This window comes from Pithys albifrons, chromosome 24 (genome assembly GCF_047495875.1).
Source record: "Pithys albifrons albifrons isolate INPA30051 chromosome 24, PitAlb_v1, whole genome shotgun sequence".
In the NCBI taxonomy this organism is placed as follows: domain Eukaryota; kingdom Metazoa; phylum Chordata; class Aves; order Passeriformes; family Thamnophilidae; genus Pithys; species Pithys albifrons.
Window position 1 is genome coordinate 4,670,165 of NC_092481.1, and position 14,339 is coordinate 4,684,503.

The 14,339-nt window shown below is 50.8% G+C and overlaps 2 protein-coding genes across 2 annotated transcripts; both read left to right on the forward strand.

The window, feature by feature from the left end:
- Positions 1–940: 940 nt before the first annotated feature.
- SF3A3 (splicing factor 3a subunit 3) lies at positions 941–7,631 on the forward strand. Its single transcript, XM_071576913.1, has 17 exons — positions 941–1,078; positions 1,170–1,217; positions 1,531–1,583; positions 2,085–2,190; positions 2,570–2,642; positions 3,002–3,093; positions 3,230–3,312; positions 3,668–3,806; positions 4,138–4,206; positions 4,554–4,621; positions 4,963–5,070; positions 5,262–5,331; positions 5,766–5,930; positions 6,042–6,152; positions 6,542–6,632; positions 6,935–6,990; positions 7,332–7,631. The coding sequence occupies exons 1-17, from the start codon at positions 983–985 to the stop codon at positions 7,407–7,409; spliced, it is 1,506 nt and encodes a 501-aa protein (XP_071433014.1). The 5' UTR covers positions 941–982; the 3' UTR covers positions 7,410–7,631.
- A 966-nt stretch (positions 7,632–8,597) lies between these two features.
- On the forward strand, positions 8,598–12,034 carry LOC139682284 (uncharacterized). The gene is made up of 7 exons (XM_071576467.1): positions 8,598–8,640; positions 9,500–9,559; positions 10,022–10,971; positions 11,189–11,287; positions 11,472–11,625; positions 11,816–11,880; positions 11,987–12,034. Exons 1-7 carry the CDS (start codon positions 8,598–8,600, stop codon positions 12,032–12,034), a joined length of 1,419 nt encoding a protein of 472 aa, XP_071432568.1.
- The last annotated feature ends 2,305 nt before the right edge of the window (positions 12,035–14,339 follow it).

Sequence of the window (14,339 nt, forward strand, 5' to 3'; positions counted from 1 at the left end):
GCCAAAAAAGGCAATGACCAGCTGCGCACAGCGCTGCAACATCTGGATTTCATCGCGGTCATCAGTGGGTCACGGCTGCGCAGAGCCCTGAGACTGATCTGCGGGAGCGGCAGGGTGACGTCATATGTGACGTCATGTGCTATGATACGGGTGACGTCATGGGTAATGTCATGCACAGACATCTCCCGAGCCCCCGTGAGGGCAAGGCTGGAGACAGGCGTAGAAAATTTATTAAGCACAAGGAGCAGCACTGAGGGTGAAATAATATCATTAATATTAAATAATACAATAAATATAATATTGCATTGCAGAAAAACATGAATATTCATTATTATTAATTAGAATATTATTGTCAATAATAATAATTACTAGAATAGCACGACGAATATTAAAAACTATAATAAATATAGTATTATACATTGTGCATTGCAGAAAATATGAATATTATTATTGATTACAATATTGTTGTCAATAATAATTATTATAATAATTTATTAAGTATTAAATAATACAATAAATATATCGTGCATTGCAGAAAAGTATTACTATTTATTATTATAAATTAGAATATTGTTATTGTCAATAATAATAATAACTAGAATAGCACAATGAATATTAAATACTATAATAAATATAGCATTATAACCTGCACAGCATAAAATATGAATATTTATTATTGATTCAAATATTGCTATTGTTAATAATAATTACCGTAATAATATAATGAATATTAAATAATATAATAAACATATCGATGTACTATACTATACTAAAAATATAAGCTATAATAACATGGTATTATTACATTTAAATATAAATAATTAATACTAACGATAATAACAACAACAAGAACAACAACAACCACCGCAATGGGACCCGGACCTGACCGGAGGCGGAACCTCTTTGCGGGTCGCGCGCGCGCCCGGGCCCTTCCGGCGGGCACAGCGGAGCCGCGTCAGGGCCTTCCGCCGGCGGCGCCGCGATGGAGACGATCCTGGAGCAGCAGCGGCGCTACCATGAGGAGCGGGAGCGGCTCATGGACGTCATGGTGAAGGAGATGCTCACCAAGAAGTCTACGGTGCGCTCGGGGCCGCGGCGGTTGGGAGGGAGGGAGGGCAGGAGGGTGTTCGCCGCCCGGGCCCGCGCTCACCGCCCGCCTGTGCCCGCAGCTCCGCGACCAGATCAACTCGGACCACCGGACACGGGCCATGCAGGACGTGAGTGCGGCGGGAGCGGGGATGGGGATGGGGATGGGGATGGGAGAGGGAATGGGAGCGGGAATGGGACCTGGAGTGAGAGCAGGAATGGGACTGGGAATGGGAGAGGGAATGAGAGCAGGAATGGGAATGGAATAAGGCCGACAATGGAGAGAAAATGGGAGCAGGAATGGGGCCGGGAATGGGAGCAGGAATGGGGATGGGAGCAGGAATGGAATGGGCCCGGGAATGGGGATTGGGAGCGGGAATGGGGCCGGGCCTGTCCCCGTAACGGGCCCTACAGCGCCCGAGGCTTCTCCCTTGTCCCTTGCAGAGGTACATGGAGGTGAGCGGCAACCTGCGGGACCTGTACGACGACAAGGACGGGTGAGTGTGCCCCGGGCCCTCGTGTGCCTGAGCAGGTCCTGCTGTGAGGAGCCTGGGGTTCTCCTGAGTCCCTGTAAATACCTGGGGAGTAATGCAGGAATCAGGATCTGGGAACCAGAGGCAGGGCAGGCCTGGAGTGCACAGGGGATGTGTCCAAAATATAACATTCTTCAGATGTTTCAAGACAGGGATTAAAATATGTAATTGAATTATAAAATGTTTGCAGATGATTACAGCGTTTCCCTGCCTAAGACATGAATGTTGGAAATTGTAGCATGAGTCTTTAAGATGTCCAGGTTTTGGTGTGGCAAGGCCTGTCTTGAACTGAAAGTGTAACAAATACAAGAGGGACAAGTTTTGTTACTCCTGTGGCTCATGTGGGGAGGCCGTGGGTGCCTCAGGGTGGGTCAGGGCTGTTTGCAGCCAGACAGTGCAGCTACAGTTGTATCAGTGTCACATTGTTTTTGCCCTTTCCCTTTTAACCTGTCCCTGGACCCCCAGCCTGCGGAAGGAAGAGCTCAGTGCCATCTCTGGGCCAAACGAGTTTGCAGAGTTTTACAACAGACTGAAGCAAATCAAGGAATTTCATCGGAAGCACCCGAACGAGGTGGGTGGTTACTGCTCCATAGGAACAGGTGGGCTCTTGGGCCTCATCCCCACAGGAAACAGACCTTTTATTTTCCCCAGTTTAGTTGCCTTGACACACAGGCCCTGAGGACACCCAGCTGTCACTTGAGCACAGCTGGTCAGTGTGTGAGTGGGAGCAGTGCAAGACACTCACCGTGTTCCCTCCTTGGGAACATTCTGGGCTGGGGTTGGGTCTCTCCTTTCTCATGCTGGCTGAAGACACACTTTTCCCTTTGTGCAGAAGTGCTTTGGGACCCTTGCTGTTTGCAGTTTCCCTGTTTGCCACTACCTGTGATTTTGTGTTAGTTGCTCTGGGACAGGAGCTGAAGTAAATTCACTTTGTGTGTCTCCCTGTGCAGATCTGTGTTCCCATGTCAGTGGAGTTTGAGGAGCTGCTGAAGGCCAGAGACAACCCAAGTGAAGAAGCTCAGAGTAAGTTTGTAGTTTGCTGGAGCTCTGACATTATCCAGTGTGTTGTTTGATCTGTTTTGCACATTTCAGAGCCCCACCTCACTTCTATGAAACAATCTCTGAAAATTGTTCCTCTTTCATTTAAATCCTTGTGAACTGCAGTCCTTGCGATGTTTTCCAGTGGTGCTGCTGCTCCTGAGAATGTTCTGGTGCTCTTACAGAGCAGAAACTGGGACTGATCAATGAGTGCCCAAGGCATTTTAATGCCTTCCATAAGCATAAATGACTTCACAGCTAATCCTTTTCCAGTTTTAAAGCAGCTGTATAATAAGTAGGGAATATTAAGCTCATAATAAAGCTCTTCATGATCTTTCCTACAGATCTGGTGGAGTTCACAGATGAGGAAGGCTATGGACGGTACCTGGATCTGCATGATTGTTATCTCAAGTACATCAACCTGAAATCATCAGAGGTGAGTGGCTGCTGTGTCTGGGCACCTCCAGTGCTTGGCGAATCCCCAGCCCTGCACAGGCTGGGCCTGCTCTGTTCTGGGAACTGGATGTTAATTTGGCTGGGTATGAACTCTGACTCACATTTTCTTTTCTTAGAAATTGGATTATATCACTTACTTATCCACATTCGACCAACTTTTTGATATTCCTAAGGAGAGAAAAAATGCTGAATATAAGAGGTGAGCCTGCTTGCCTGCCTGCTTCCTTTATGGCACTTGGTGAGAAGGAATTTGCTTCTGGAGTGTTCAGCTGCTGAGATGATGATTATCAGCCGAACTTAACATAAATTGGGTTCCTGAGCTCAGTCGTATGTCTGAGCCCCAGGCAAACATGCAATGCAGCAGAGATGTGGAGAGCCACGTTCTGCTCTGAGAAAGGGCCTTAGTGTACCCTTGTAACTGCTGTGTCCAGAAATTCTGTGGAAAACTGTGCTGACCTCAGTCACCTCCCTCTGCAGCACAGAGGGTGGTGACTGTCCAAAGATGTGCTTAGAGGGTGATAGTGAATTACCTGTGCTTGTGATTCCCCTGCCAGGTACCTTGAAATGCTCCTTGAGTACCTGCAGGACTACACAGATCGAGTGAAACCATTACTGGACCAAAATGAACTTTTTGGGAAAATTCAGACGGAGTTTGAGAAGAAGTGGGAGAATGGCACATTCCCAGGCTGGCCGGTGAGCAGCCTGAGCCTGGGTGGTGCTCTGTGTGTGGGAGGGGGTTCTGTGAGGCATTCCTGGAAAGTCACTGCTGGGGGTGACCCTGACACGGCTGCAACTCTGTGTCTCCAGGGTGCAGGATGATTCCGACTTGAACTTGAAATCCAGTGTAGCTGGTTTGAAACGAACCCTATTTCAGCTTGGCTGATTTTGCATCTTTACTGTTGTTCTTTTGTCAGTTTATTAGTGAGGGGATTTTTCTCTGTGAAATGAACTGTTTTTCCTGAGGTTAAAATGTTCTGTGGGCTGAGGGATGTCATGCAGCTCTTGCATGTGGTTTTCTTGGCAGAAAGAGACCAGCAGTGCCCTCACCCACGCCGGTGCCCACCTGGACCTCTCAGCCTTCTCCTCCTGGGAGGTGCGTTTCCAGTGCTCTGCACTTACTGCCACATTTGGAGCAGGTGGAAGCTCAGACATTTGGTTTCTTTGCATAATTGTAGTGCTTTTGTCCCTGGCTCTGTGCTTTCTGGGTAAAACTTTGACGATGCTGATGATTTAATTTCACCAGTTGGGGGATGTAGCTTGAAATACCTGGTTATATTTGTCACATTCCTCATTTTCCACTGAGGAGGGGTGCACCCTTGACAGTCCTTTCCCAAACTCTTTTCATTGTTTTTTTATTTCTTGAATGAGCTAAAGTGGACTATATCCATCTTGTATGTGTTGAGCAGCTCATCTCTTACAGTGGTTTATTTCACTGAACAGGAATTGGCCTCCTTGGGACTGGACAGGTTAAAATCAGCTTTGCTGGCCCTGGGGCTGAAGTGTGGCGGGTAAGGTACAGTCTTTGTAGAGTTCCTTCCAGCTTTTGAGGTCTTCCTGCCTCACATTCCTTTCTGGGGCACTTATTTGGTCATCTCTGGTGTACTTGAATTACCTCAGTGCTGTTTGAAAGATAAAACCTTTTCTGTGGGTACTGGGATCTGCTGCTCTGACCAGGTCCTGTACTGGAGTCTCTGGTACAGAAAACTTTGGCTTGAGGAATAAAGGCAAAGATAATAGGAATCTCATAATCTCATAAAATCTATGTTTAGAATTTTGTTGCATGAATTAAAGTAGTCTCAGGAAATGTCAAACTATAGTCTGGACTAATACCCTCCCTGCTTCTCTGCAGGACTCTGGAGGAGCGTGCTCAGAGGCTTTTTAGCACTAAAGGCAAATCCTTGGAAGCACTTGATCCTTCCTTGTTTGCTAAGAATCCAAAGACAAAAGGAAGCAAAAGGTGAGTTCTTAGAGGTCATTCTGAGGCTGGTGGTGTTCTCTTGCATGAGGAGTGTTCTATAGTGGCCACTCCTGTGTAGTTGTGACAGATTGATTCTGGAGTATTAGAAGCTTTTCATGTTGGATCAAATAGGGCTGAACCAAATGTAAGATACCATGTGCATTTCATAAAGTTGCTTTATCTGTTTCTAGAGACACTGAAAGAAATAAAGATCTTGCATTCCTGGAAGCTCAGATTTATGAATATGTAGAAGTCCTCGGGGTAAGGATTTTTTTTTGTCTTTGAGCTTTTTATTTCAGAGCTGTTCAAAAACTGACTGGAATGGCATCCACATCTTTACCCAGTACTTTCACAGACAGCACCACATCAGTGTGGTGCACCACATCTATTTTGTACCTGAGTCACAAATAGATGTGTCTTGCTGCTTGCCTTTGGTTTGGGGTATTGTTTTCAGCAGAGTGGCTGCTGCTGCCACCTCAGAAGGGCTAATGGGGGTACAGGGCTTTTGGTTTTTGCAAGGAGGAAATGTCAGGGTACTTAAAAACTGGTGCTGTTTGGCTGAGTAAGGTGGGAGTTCTCTGCTTCATACTTCCATAACCCTCCTCTGTACACTGAGGAAGTTTCTCACTGCGAGAATTTGCCCTGACCTTGTTGCTGTCACAGTGTGTGGACAATCCCTTCTCCTCTCCCTGCAGGAACAGAGACACCTCACCCACGAGAACGTGCAGCGTAAGCAGGCACGGACTGGGGAGGAGAGGGAGGAGGAAGAGGAAGAGCAGATCAGTGAGAGTGAGAGTGAAGATGAAGAAAATGAAATCATTTATAACCCTAAAAATCTGCCTCTTGGTTGGGATGGGAAGGTAAGCGAGGCTGTCAGGCCTGGAGGGGTGTGAGAGGTCACCAACTCCGTGCTGTTCCCCTCTTGGAGCTGCTTTGCCATGTGACTAATCCTCATGTATCCTCTCTTGCAGCCCATCCCTTACTGGTTATACAAACTCCATGGTCTGAACATCAACTACAACTGTGAGATCTGTGGGAACTACACCTACCGAGGGCCCAAGGCGTTCCAGCGGCACTTTGCAGTAAGTGACATCCAGTGCAGGAACAGCCCTGCTGGCTTCAGACAGTCCTTCTAACGAGTCACTGGGGAGTCCCTGGAGTGCCTGAGCAGCACTTCTGACTCGTGGGTCAGGGCTGTGCAGTGAGACCCACAGATTGTGTAGAACACACTGATCTCTTCTGCTGATGCTGTACAGTCCCTGCCTGTTTGAACACCCTGCATGATGGGTGCAGGGTGCCTGTTGACAGCTGCTGTGGTGTCACTGTCCACAGGACAGGAAAAAATACTTCTGTAGGAGCTTTTAGGAGTGGTAGATTTGTACTTGTTCACATGTTAATGTCTTTGTGGTCTTTGGCATTGAGAAGAACATGGCATTCCCTCTCACACTGACCTCTCATCTCTTCCCTCCAGGAATGGCGACACGCTCATGGGATGAGATGCCTGGGCATTCCCAACACAGCACACTTTGCCAATGTCACACAGATTGAGGATGCAGTCTCTTGTAAGTAGTGATGGCAGAACAGGGAACATATGAAAGAATACCACCTTTCTTGAAGGAGTGGCTTTGGATGTTGGTCTCATGTCCCATCCACTTTAAAGCCTTGTTTGCTGCAGTTCTGTGCCTTTCAGTAACCACACAGAGGAATGATAACTTTGTAGCAGATGTTAGAGACATTCCTGAACTGCTGAAGTTTCTGTGTTTTAAAAAAGGAGGGGGAAAAGCTTATATGTGTATTTTACTGGATTAAAAACTATTATCTTGAGGGAAATGGCATCAGATCTTGTTTGACTTTGTGTTTGCAGTGTGGGCAAAGCTGAAACAGCAGAAGGCTTCAGAGCGGTGGCAGCCTGATACAGAGGTGAGCAGTGAGAGGCATTCGGTGTCTCCAGTCCTGTGTCCATGGGAATCCCCCATTCCTGGTGGGGGCAGTGTCCTCGTTACAGTGGTGCCTTTTCCTAAGCTTCTGTCCCAAGCCATGTTTCAACAATGTGCAGGGCAACTGTGGAAAAACAATCTCTAGTACAGCCTGTAATGACTCTGGCTCTGGATGAGCTCTTCTCCCAGGATCTGCTGGCAGATCTGTTGCTTGCCTTCCTGCACAGAGGTTCTGGCAGGGTGCTCCTCATGTTCAGTGGCTGCTGCTGGAGCCAAAATTCGAGGGTTGTGCCCAGTGTCTCTAAACCGTTGGTTCTATTCCAGGAGGAATATGAGGATTCCAGTGGGAACGTGGTCAATAAAAAGACCTACGAAGACCTGAAGCGCCAAGGGCTGCTGTAGCTGTCCCTGGGTAAAGGAACACACATCTGCAGAGTGAGTGGATGTGGCAGCAGCTCTGACTTCTTCAATTTCTGGATTTTGTATGTGCATGAATATAGATTTCAAGGCTACTTTATAGAGTCACTTTCTAGTAAACCCCTTGTGAAAAGCATACTTGTGGCATTGTTTTATATTAAAAACACCTTGAAAAATAAACTCATTTTAATTTAGGAAGTGCCAAGAGATTTGTCTCCTTTTGTATGCTGGAAAAAAAGAGGTTTGATTACAGTGTGTTTAAAATGCTTTTTGTGCAGTTAGAGCTGTCACAAACAACTCCTTCTTTCATTCCCACTCTGATGGAAATGTTTATGGTGAGGGTTGACTCTCTGTGAAGCACATGGACTTGGACACTGTGTGCAGCAGGTAAGGGTCCTGTTCTGGCTGTGAGTGTGTCATCTTCTTTGGGCTCCTTTGTAAGACAAACTCATCTGGCTTTCAGGGCTGCTTTTACCTCATGTCCGTTTCCCTAGGGAGCTTTGGCCACTGTGTTTTCAGGAAACTACCAAGTGAGCTGAGTTCAGGTTGGGTTGTGGGGGACAGTGCGTGGTGGTTCCTGTGGCACTGCTGCTGGCTTGAAGGACCTGGTAGGTTCTTGTGCAGGTCCTTCTGTGGTGCAGGAGGATGGAGATGGGAACAGATGACACATTTAGAGGTGACTGCTGTGACTTCAGGAGCACCCTTGACCCCCAGTGCCCTCTTTGGAGATGCCTGTACACACCCCACAGATTCATGCTGCTTCAGGAACTGCAGGTCCACTGTGCAGAGGCCACTTGTGTGACACATAGCAGTGACCCCTCAGCCCTTCTGGTGCAGCAGTTGCTCGTGTGAATCTCCAGTCTCATAAGCCATTTCTCTGTTGCTGTGCAGGGCCAGTTGTGTCTCTGCTGCTGTGGAGCCACAGGGAACACTTCCCCTGGGTGGTGGCTGGCAGGGGTGGGGCTGGGCTGTGGGGCCAGTGCTGCCGTACCTGCTCTCAGGTGCTGCAGTGCTGACAGTGGCTGCAGGTGCGGGAACACCAGACAGGTGAGTCAGTGCCGTGGGCTCTCCTTCCCCGGGAGGAAGGTTGTTCTGGGATGAGGCTGTGTCAGGTGGGTGTTGGTTCCTTGGCTGCCCTGGAGCTGGGCTGGAGCGGCACTGGTCTCAGAAGGGATGTCCACAGCTAGTCTGGGTGGTGGCTGCTTTGGTTTGGAAGGTGAGAGGCGCAGGCTGGCATTGTCTTCTCTGTCATGCTGAGCGAACAGCTCAGAGGTGGCTGCACAAGCTTTGGCCACTGCAGGTCCTGGGGGAATGGTGACTCTGCCTAAATCATAAAATAGGAAAGGAGTGTTACAGTTTTCCTTGGATAACTTCGCACTGGAGCTTGTTTGGAGTGACATCTCCACGGTTTCCTTAGAGAAACAGGTAAAGATTTGGACTGAAAGTAGAGAGATTCCTACAATGGAGAGCCAGGTCACATCCTTACTTGCAACAGCATCAGCAAACTGTTGTGTGGTGGCTGGTGCCACCATGTCACGCTGCCTCCTGCTCCCGAGCTGCCTGCAGGGCTGTGCTGCCTGCGAGCCCCGGGGAGGGTTGTTGCCACACCAACAGCTCCCAAAGCTCTCCAGGGCTCCTGTTCCCTGGCAGCAGCCTCGGTGAGTTTGGGGAGTCTCTCAAGAGGGAGTGACTGGTCGTGCTGAGGCTGAGCACCAGGAGCCCAGACCTGTACTGGCGTGTCCACCCTGTACCTCGGGGGACAGCTCTGACCGTGCCTCCTCCTGCCAGGTCCAGGTGCAACTGCTGGTGGATGATGATGGCTGGTCACCGATGGCTTGTGTCCCCTGTCCAAGGTAACATGGGCTCTGGTGCAGCACAGAGTGGTGTCTGACCCCCATGCTGGGTTTGTCCCTACCCCAGCTGTGCCAGAGGCCTCCCTGGGGCTCTGGTAGGGTGGGGGGTATCCCTGCACATCTGTTTCAAGGGTGAGCTGCCTGTGCTGCTGGGGGAGGCTCTTTGGGCTGTGGGTAGAGCGGGCAGCAGATGTGGTCTTGGTCATCCCCACTCCATTCCAGGCCTGCTGCTCTGCATCTTGGCTCTGCACCTCTGTCTCCAGGACTCTGTTGCTGCAGCAGGTGAGCTTTGTACCCAAAGGAAATCTGGGAGCCTGTGGGAAGCGGGGAAAATGCAATGTGGTGCAACAGGGACTTTGTGCCTCTCTCCTCCAAGCTGGGTTCTGTAGGACAGAGCTGCACTGAGGATCCTTTCCTCAAGGTTTTGCCTCTGGAAAAGCCTGTTCTTTCCCAGACGGGGTGGCTGGAAGGGGGAAGGAGGGGCTGTTGCAGCCTCTGTCCATAGTGCTGCTGTGGGGACTGCTGGGTCAGACCTGCTTCTTGAGCTGCCCAGTCAGTGGCTGCAAACAGGCTCTGTTTGGGATACCCCATCACTGACTGCCACCCACCTCCCAACCCCAGCGGGACAGATGCTACTTGTGGGTCCCTCTGGACTGTGCCATGGCTCAGGAAGGGACACAAGGCTCCCTGAGTGCATTTTTCCTTGTTGCTTCCTTCACCAAGGGGGAACTCTGTGTCTTTCAGAGCACAACGCAGTTGTCAAAACCACAGCAGCGGCTGTCAAGAATGCCTCAGTGGTGGCCACAGCTGTCAAAACCACTGCAATGGTGGCCACCACCAAGAATCCTGCAGTGGTGGCCACCACCAAGAATGCCGCAGTGGTGGCCACCACCAAGAATGCCAAGAATGCCACAGTGGTGGTCACCACCAAGAATGCTGCAGTGGTGGCCACCACCAAGAATGCCACAGTGGTAGCCACCAAGGATGCTGCAGTGGTGGCCAAGGATGCTGCAGTGGTGGCCACCAAGAATTCCTCAGTAGTGACCACCAAGGATGCTGCAGTGGTGGCCACCACCAAGAATGCTGCAGTAGTGGCCAGAAATGCTGCAGTGGTGGTCACCAAGAATGCTGCAGTGATGGCCACCACCACCAATGCATCAGCAGTGGCCACCACCAAGAATGCTGCACTGGTGGCCACCACTAAGGATGCTGTAGTGGTGGCCAGGAATGCTACAGTGGTGGCCACCACTGCAGCATCCTTGTTAGTTGCCACCAAGAATGCATCAGCGGTGACCACCACCAAGAATGCTGCACTTCTGGCCACCACCAAGGATGCTGTAGTCATGGCAAGGAATGCTGCACTGGTGGCCACCACCAAGAATGCTGCAGTGGTGGCGAGGAATGCTGCACTGGTGGCCACCACCAAGAATGCTGCAGTGGTGGCCAGGAATGCTGCAGTGGTGGCCACCACCAAGGATGCTGCAGTGGTGACCAGGAATGCTGCAGTGATGGCCAGGAATGCTGCACTGGTGGCAACCACCAAGAATGCTGCAGAGGTGGCCACCACTAAGAATGCCTTGGTGGTGGCCACTGCCAGCAATACTTCAGTGGATTCCATCAACACCTCATCAGTGGCCACCAGTAATTCCTCAGTGGCCACCAACACCTCTATGAATGGTACAGAAGAGACAATGGTAAGGAAAGGAATGGAAAGAGGGGCATTCCTGGGCCATTGCAGTCCTATGGACTCGTGAGAGCCAGGAGTGCCATGGGAGCATCCCCTGGGGTGGAAGGAGAGCACTGTGGGCAGGTGCCTCCTCCAGACAGCAGGGCTGTGTCTGGGGACAGCCCCGTGGTGCCGTGCAAGGAGACTGTGCTGCACAGTGACACCCTACTGTGTTCTCCCTCCAGCTCACCTGCCAGAGCTTTCAGTGCTCCGGGGAGAGGTGTTACCAGGATGAAGCCCATGCCAATGGAACAGTCACCTGCCATAATGAGACTTACTGTGAGGTATGGACATTCAGGGGGCTGCAATGGGGAAAGCCCTTTCTGTACCTCAGAAATCCACAGTGCTCTATTTAGTCTGTGTCCATCTCCCATTTTCCTGCTTTCCCTTACAGCCTGTCAGTCATTTCTGCTCCTTTGTATGGGCACCTCTTCACACTCATTTTATCCTTTGACTCTGCCATTGCAGCTTTATCGTTTCTCCAGCACGAACTACACAGCTGGGTGCAGCAGCAGGTGTGGTGTGGGGCTGTGCAGGACCAATGGCAGCGAGAGCAGGCAGCACTGTGCCCTGGAGTGCTGTGCCACCCCGCTCTGCCTGCGGCTCAACGCCAGCGCCTACGGTACCAGCTGGGAGGGACACGGGTGGGCAGAGCCCGTTGCAGAGAGGCTGTGGCTGCAACGCTGTGTCTCTTGCCCTGGGGCGCATGAGGGACAGTTGCCCCATGAGCTCATGGGGAATCTGTCCCTGTGTGGCTGTGGAGGGCCCCGTGTGCTGGGCACAGCCTCACAGGGCTCCTTGTGTGTCTGCAGGTGACCTGGCACCCACCACTGCACCACCCACGACCACCACCACCCACCGACCTCCCCCTGCAAATGTAGGTACCATGTGGGCAGAGGCTGCTGCAGATGGTGGGATGGCTGAGCTCCCACCTGAGCAGGAAACAGGGAAAGGTCCCTCCTGCATCTGCTTTATGGGCTCAGATGATGCCTCTGGAAGGGGAGCAAATCCTGAAGGAGCATTGCAAGTAAAGAGTCTAAGGAGCCCTGTCCATTGGTCCTTATCCCTGTCCACCAGGCCTGCTGCCCAGCCCAACACTTGCAACAGCTCAAAGTTTGACTCAAACGCGTGGCTGAGCCTTCCCACAGCTGCGGGGATGGCACAGGACCCATTGGAGTCTTCAGCCCTTTCCTGAGCCCAGTGAAGGGGCAGGGGCTTATCTTTGCAGAGCCCTGATAAGAGGAAGGAAAAGGAGGCCTGAAACATGTTTGCTCTGCTGATGTTTCAGTAGTTTCCTGCAGCTTCAGATGGGGCACTGATAGTCTTTTATCTCTTGATCTAAAATGCCTGAGACAACACAAATACACAGGGGGTAGATAGAAGCCCTCAGGAGCCAAGTGCTGATTGAAATGCAGTGTTTGCCCTGGGAGTCTGATGGTTGTATAGCACCTCTCATCATCCTCTCTCACAGGGGAAAGTGTGTGCAGCGTTCTCCTGCCACGGGAACGGATGTTTCAAAGGCAGAAAGACCATCTCGAGATGCATCTTGGGGCAGGACTTCTGTGAGGTACAGCCTGGGGCTGCAGAGCAGGAGGGGCCAAGCATCTGCCATTGTGTTCCTGTAATGTGAATACCGAAGTCTTGGTATGACCCCCAGGCTAATGTCTCTCTGCTTCTTCCAGATGAAGAAGATGGGCTTGAATTACATGGCAGGATGTAGCAAAGCCTGCAAGGCTGCCAAACCAGTCTGTACCAGTGGGATGAAGGTTACCTGTTACCAAGAGTGCTGCCAGGCCACCCCAAAAGCCAGCTGTCTGAAACTGGATGGCAAAATTCACATCAATAGCGCTGGGCATGTGACACTGGCCCCACTCTTGAAGGTCGTAGCAGTTGGAGTGGTCTTTCTCCTGAATTACAGGGTCTCTGCTTCCCTCTGGGGGTAGGCAGCAGTCGGGATGCTCCATGGCCTGCCCCTGCAGCACTCACTAGGATCCTGTTGCTCTCTGACTTCAGCCAAGGCCACTATCAAACACTCTCTGTCCTGTCCCTGTCACAGGAACAAAGTGTCTGGGGCTTTCCAGGCTCAGCTCCACTCTGAATCCTGCCCCTTCCCTGGGCAGACAAGTCCTGGTGTCTGTTTGGTGTCTTCTGTTTCAGTAAATTTTAAATACTTGAAATCGAGATTATCCCCTGCCCTGCCCTGCCCAAATCCTTTAGGCCTGAGGACCTGCAAGCTAATTGCAGATCCTAAGAGCTGTGCAGAGTTTGCCTCTGTGCTGCTGGAATTAGGGACCAGGAACGAGAAAGTGTTTGGCCTCCTTAAAACTCAAGAAAATTCTGCCTTGACTGAAGGCACAGGGGCTCCTCTAGTCAACTACCTGCTTGTGGTGCAGCCTCTCTGAATCCCCTCTAACCTCTTAGTTCCAAACTGCTCTGGCAGTGAAATGCCTCTTGCCTGAGGGGGGTAAAATAGTAACTCCATGTTTTGTCTCCATGTCTTATGCAGGAAAATGGGTTGACTCTAAAAGTGTCTCATGTTTTAGATGCTCCTGTTTCACATCTGCAGCTCTCTATTGCTAAAGGCAGAGCCCAGCCATGAGCATTAGCCTGTGATGTGAACACCGCCAGTGCTCCCCCAGCCTGTTCTGGCAGCACACAGAGCTGGTGCAGAGCTGGCTGGGCAGAGTTCCTGCAGCCAAGGAGTTGCCAGTCATGCACATTCACACGCTGCTGTCCCCTGCAACCACCCTCCTCTGCTGCTGCTGGCTCCTTAGAGAAAAGATTGCAGAACATTAAAACCTGTGTATCAGCCCTCTTGTCCCTGCTGGTGTTTTGAGTGTGGCTGAGCATGGTGTGACCTGTGGAAGGGCGAGAGAGCCAGGCTGGGCAGTTTGGGAGCATTGTATGCTCTCCCAGCAGGAAGGCCTTGCACTGCCAGCCCTGGTGGGCACTGCCAGCCCTGACGTGGTGCTGCCACCCGAGCAGCAACGGAAACGGATGTGGAGCTGGATGGAAAATGCCTCACTGTACCACAGCCGGCCCTTCCCACGTTACAGCCCCTGTAGTGGCGCGGCGAAACCACAGGGCGTGTGTTTAGTTTGATCCAGGCTACAGTGACAGCAAACCCGTGGCAAGTGAAAAGAGGCTGAAAACTGGGGTCCTTCTACCCCAAAAACATCCCCCAGCACCGAGTTTCTTGGAAGGTTTGGTGCTTACAGCAGCTGTTTCAGACTGTTCTCTCGTCCATTCTGGGTGGGTGCCGGAAGGGGGAAAGATTCAGCAGAGCTGTCACTCTCAGAGTCCACTCGGATTTTCCCTCTTCTCTGGACCTACATC

Coding starts and splice junctions, on each gene's coding strand:
- SF3A3 (XM_071576913.1), top strand. CDS start 983: ATGGAGACGATCCTGGAGCAGCAGCGGCGCTACCATGAGGAGCGGGAG. Junction 1,079..1,169: donor TGCTCACCAAGAAGTCTACG/GTGCGCTCGGGG, acceptor CTGTGCCCGCAG/CTCCGCGACCAGATCAACTC. Junction 4,207..4,553: donor CAGCCTTCTCCTCCTGGGAG/GTGCGTTTCCAG, acceptor TTCACTGAACAG/GAATTGGCCTCCTTGGGACT.
- LOC139682284 (XM_071576467.1), top strand. CDS start 8,598: ATGTCCACAGCTAGTCTGGGTGGTGGCTGCTTTGGTTTGGAAG. Junction 9,560..10,021: donor GGACTCTGTTGCTGCAGCAG/GTGAGCTTTGTA, acceptor TGTGTCTTTCAG/AGCACAACGCAGTTGTCAAA. Junction 11,288..11,471: donor ATAATGAGACTTACTGTGAG/GTATGGACATTC, acceptor CTGCCATTGCAG/CTTTATCGTTTCTCCAGCAC.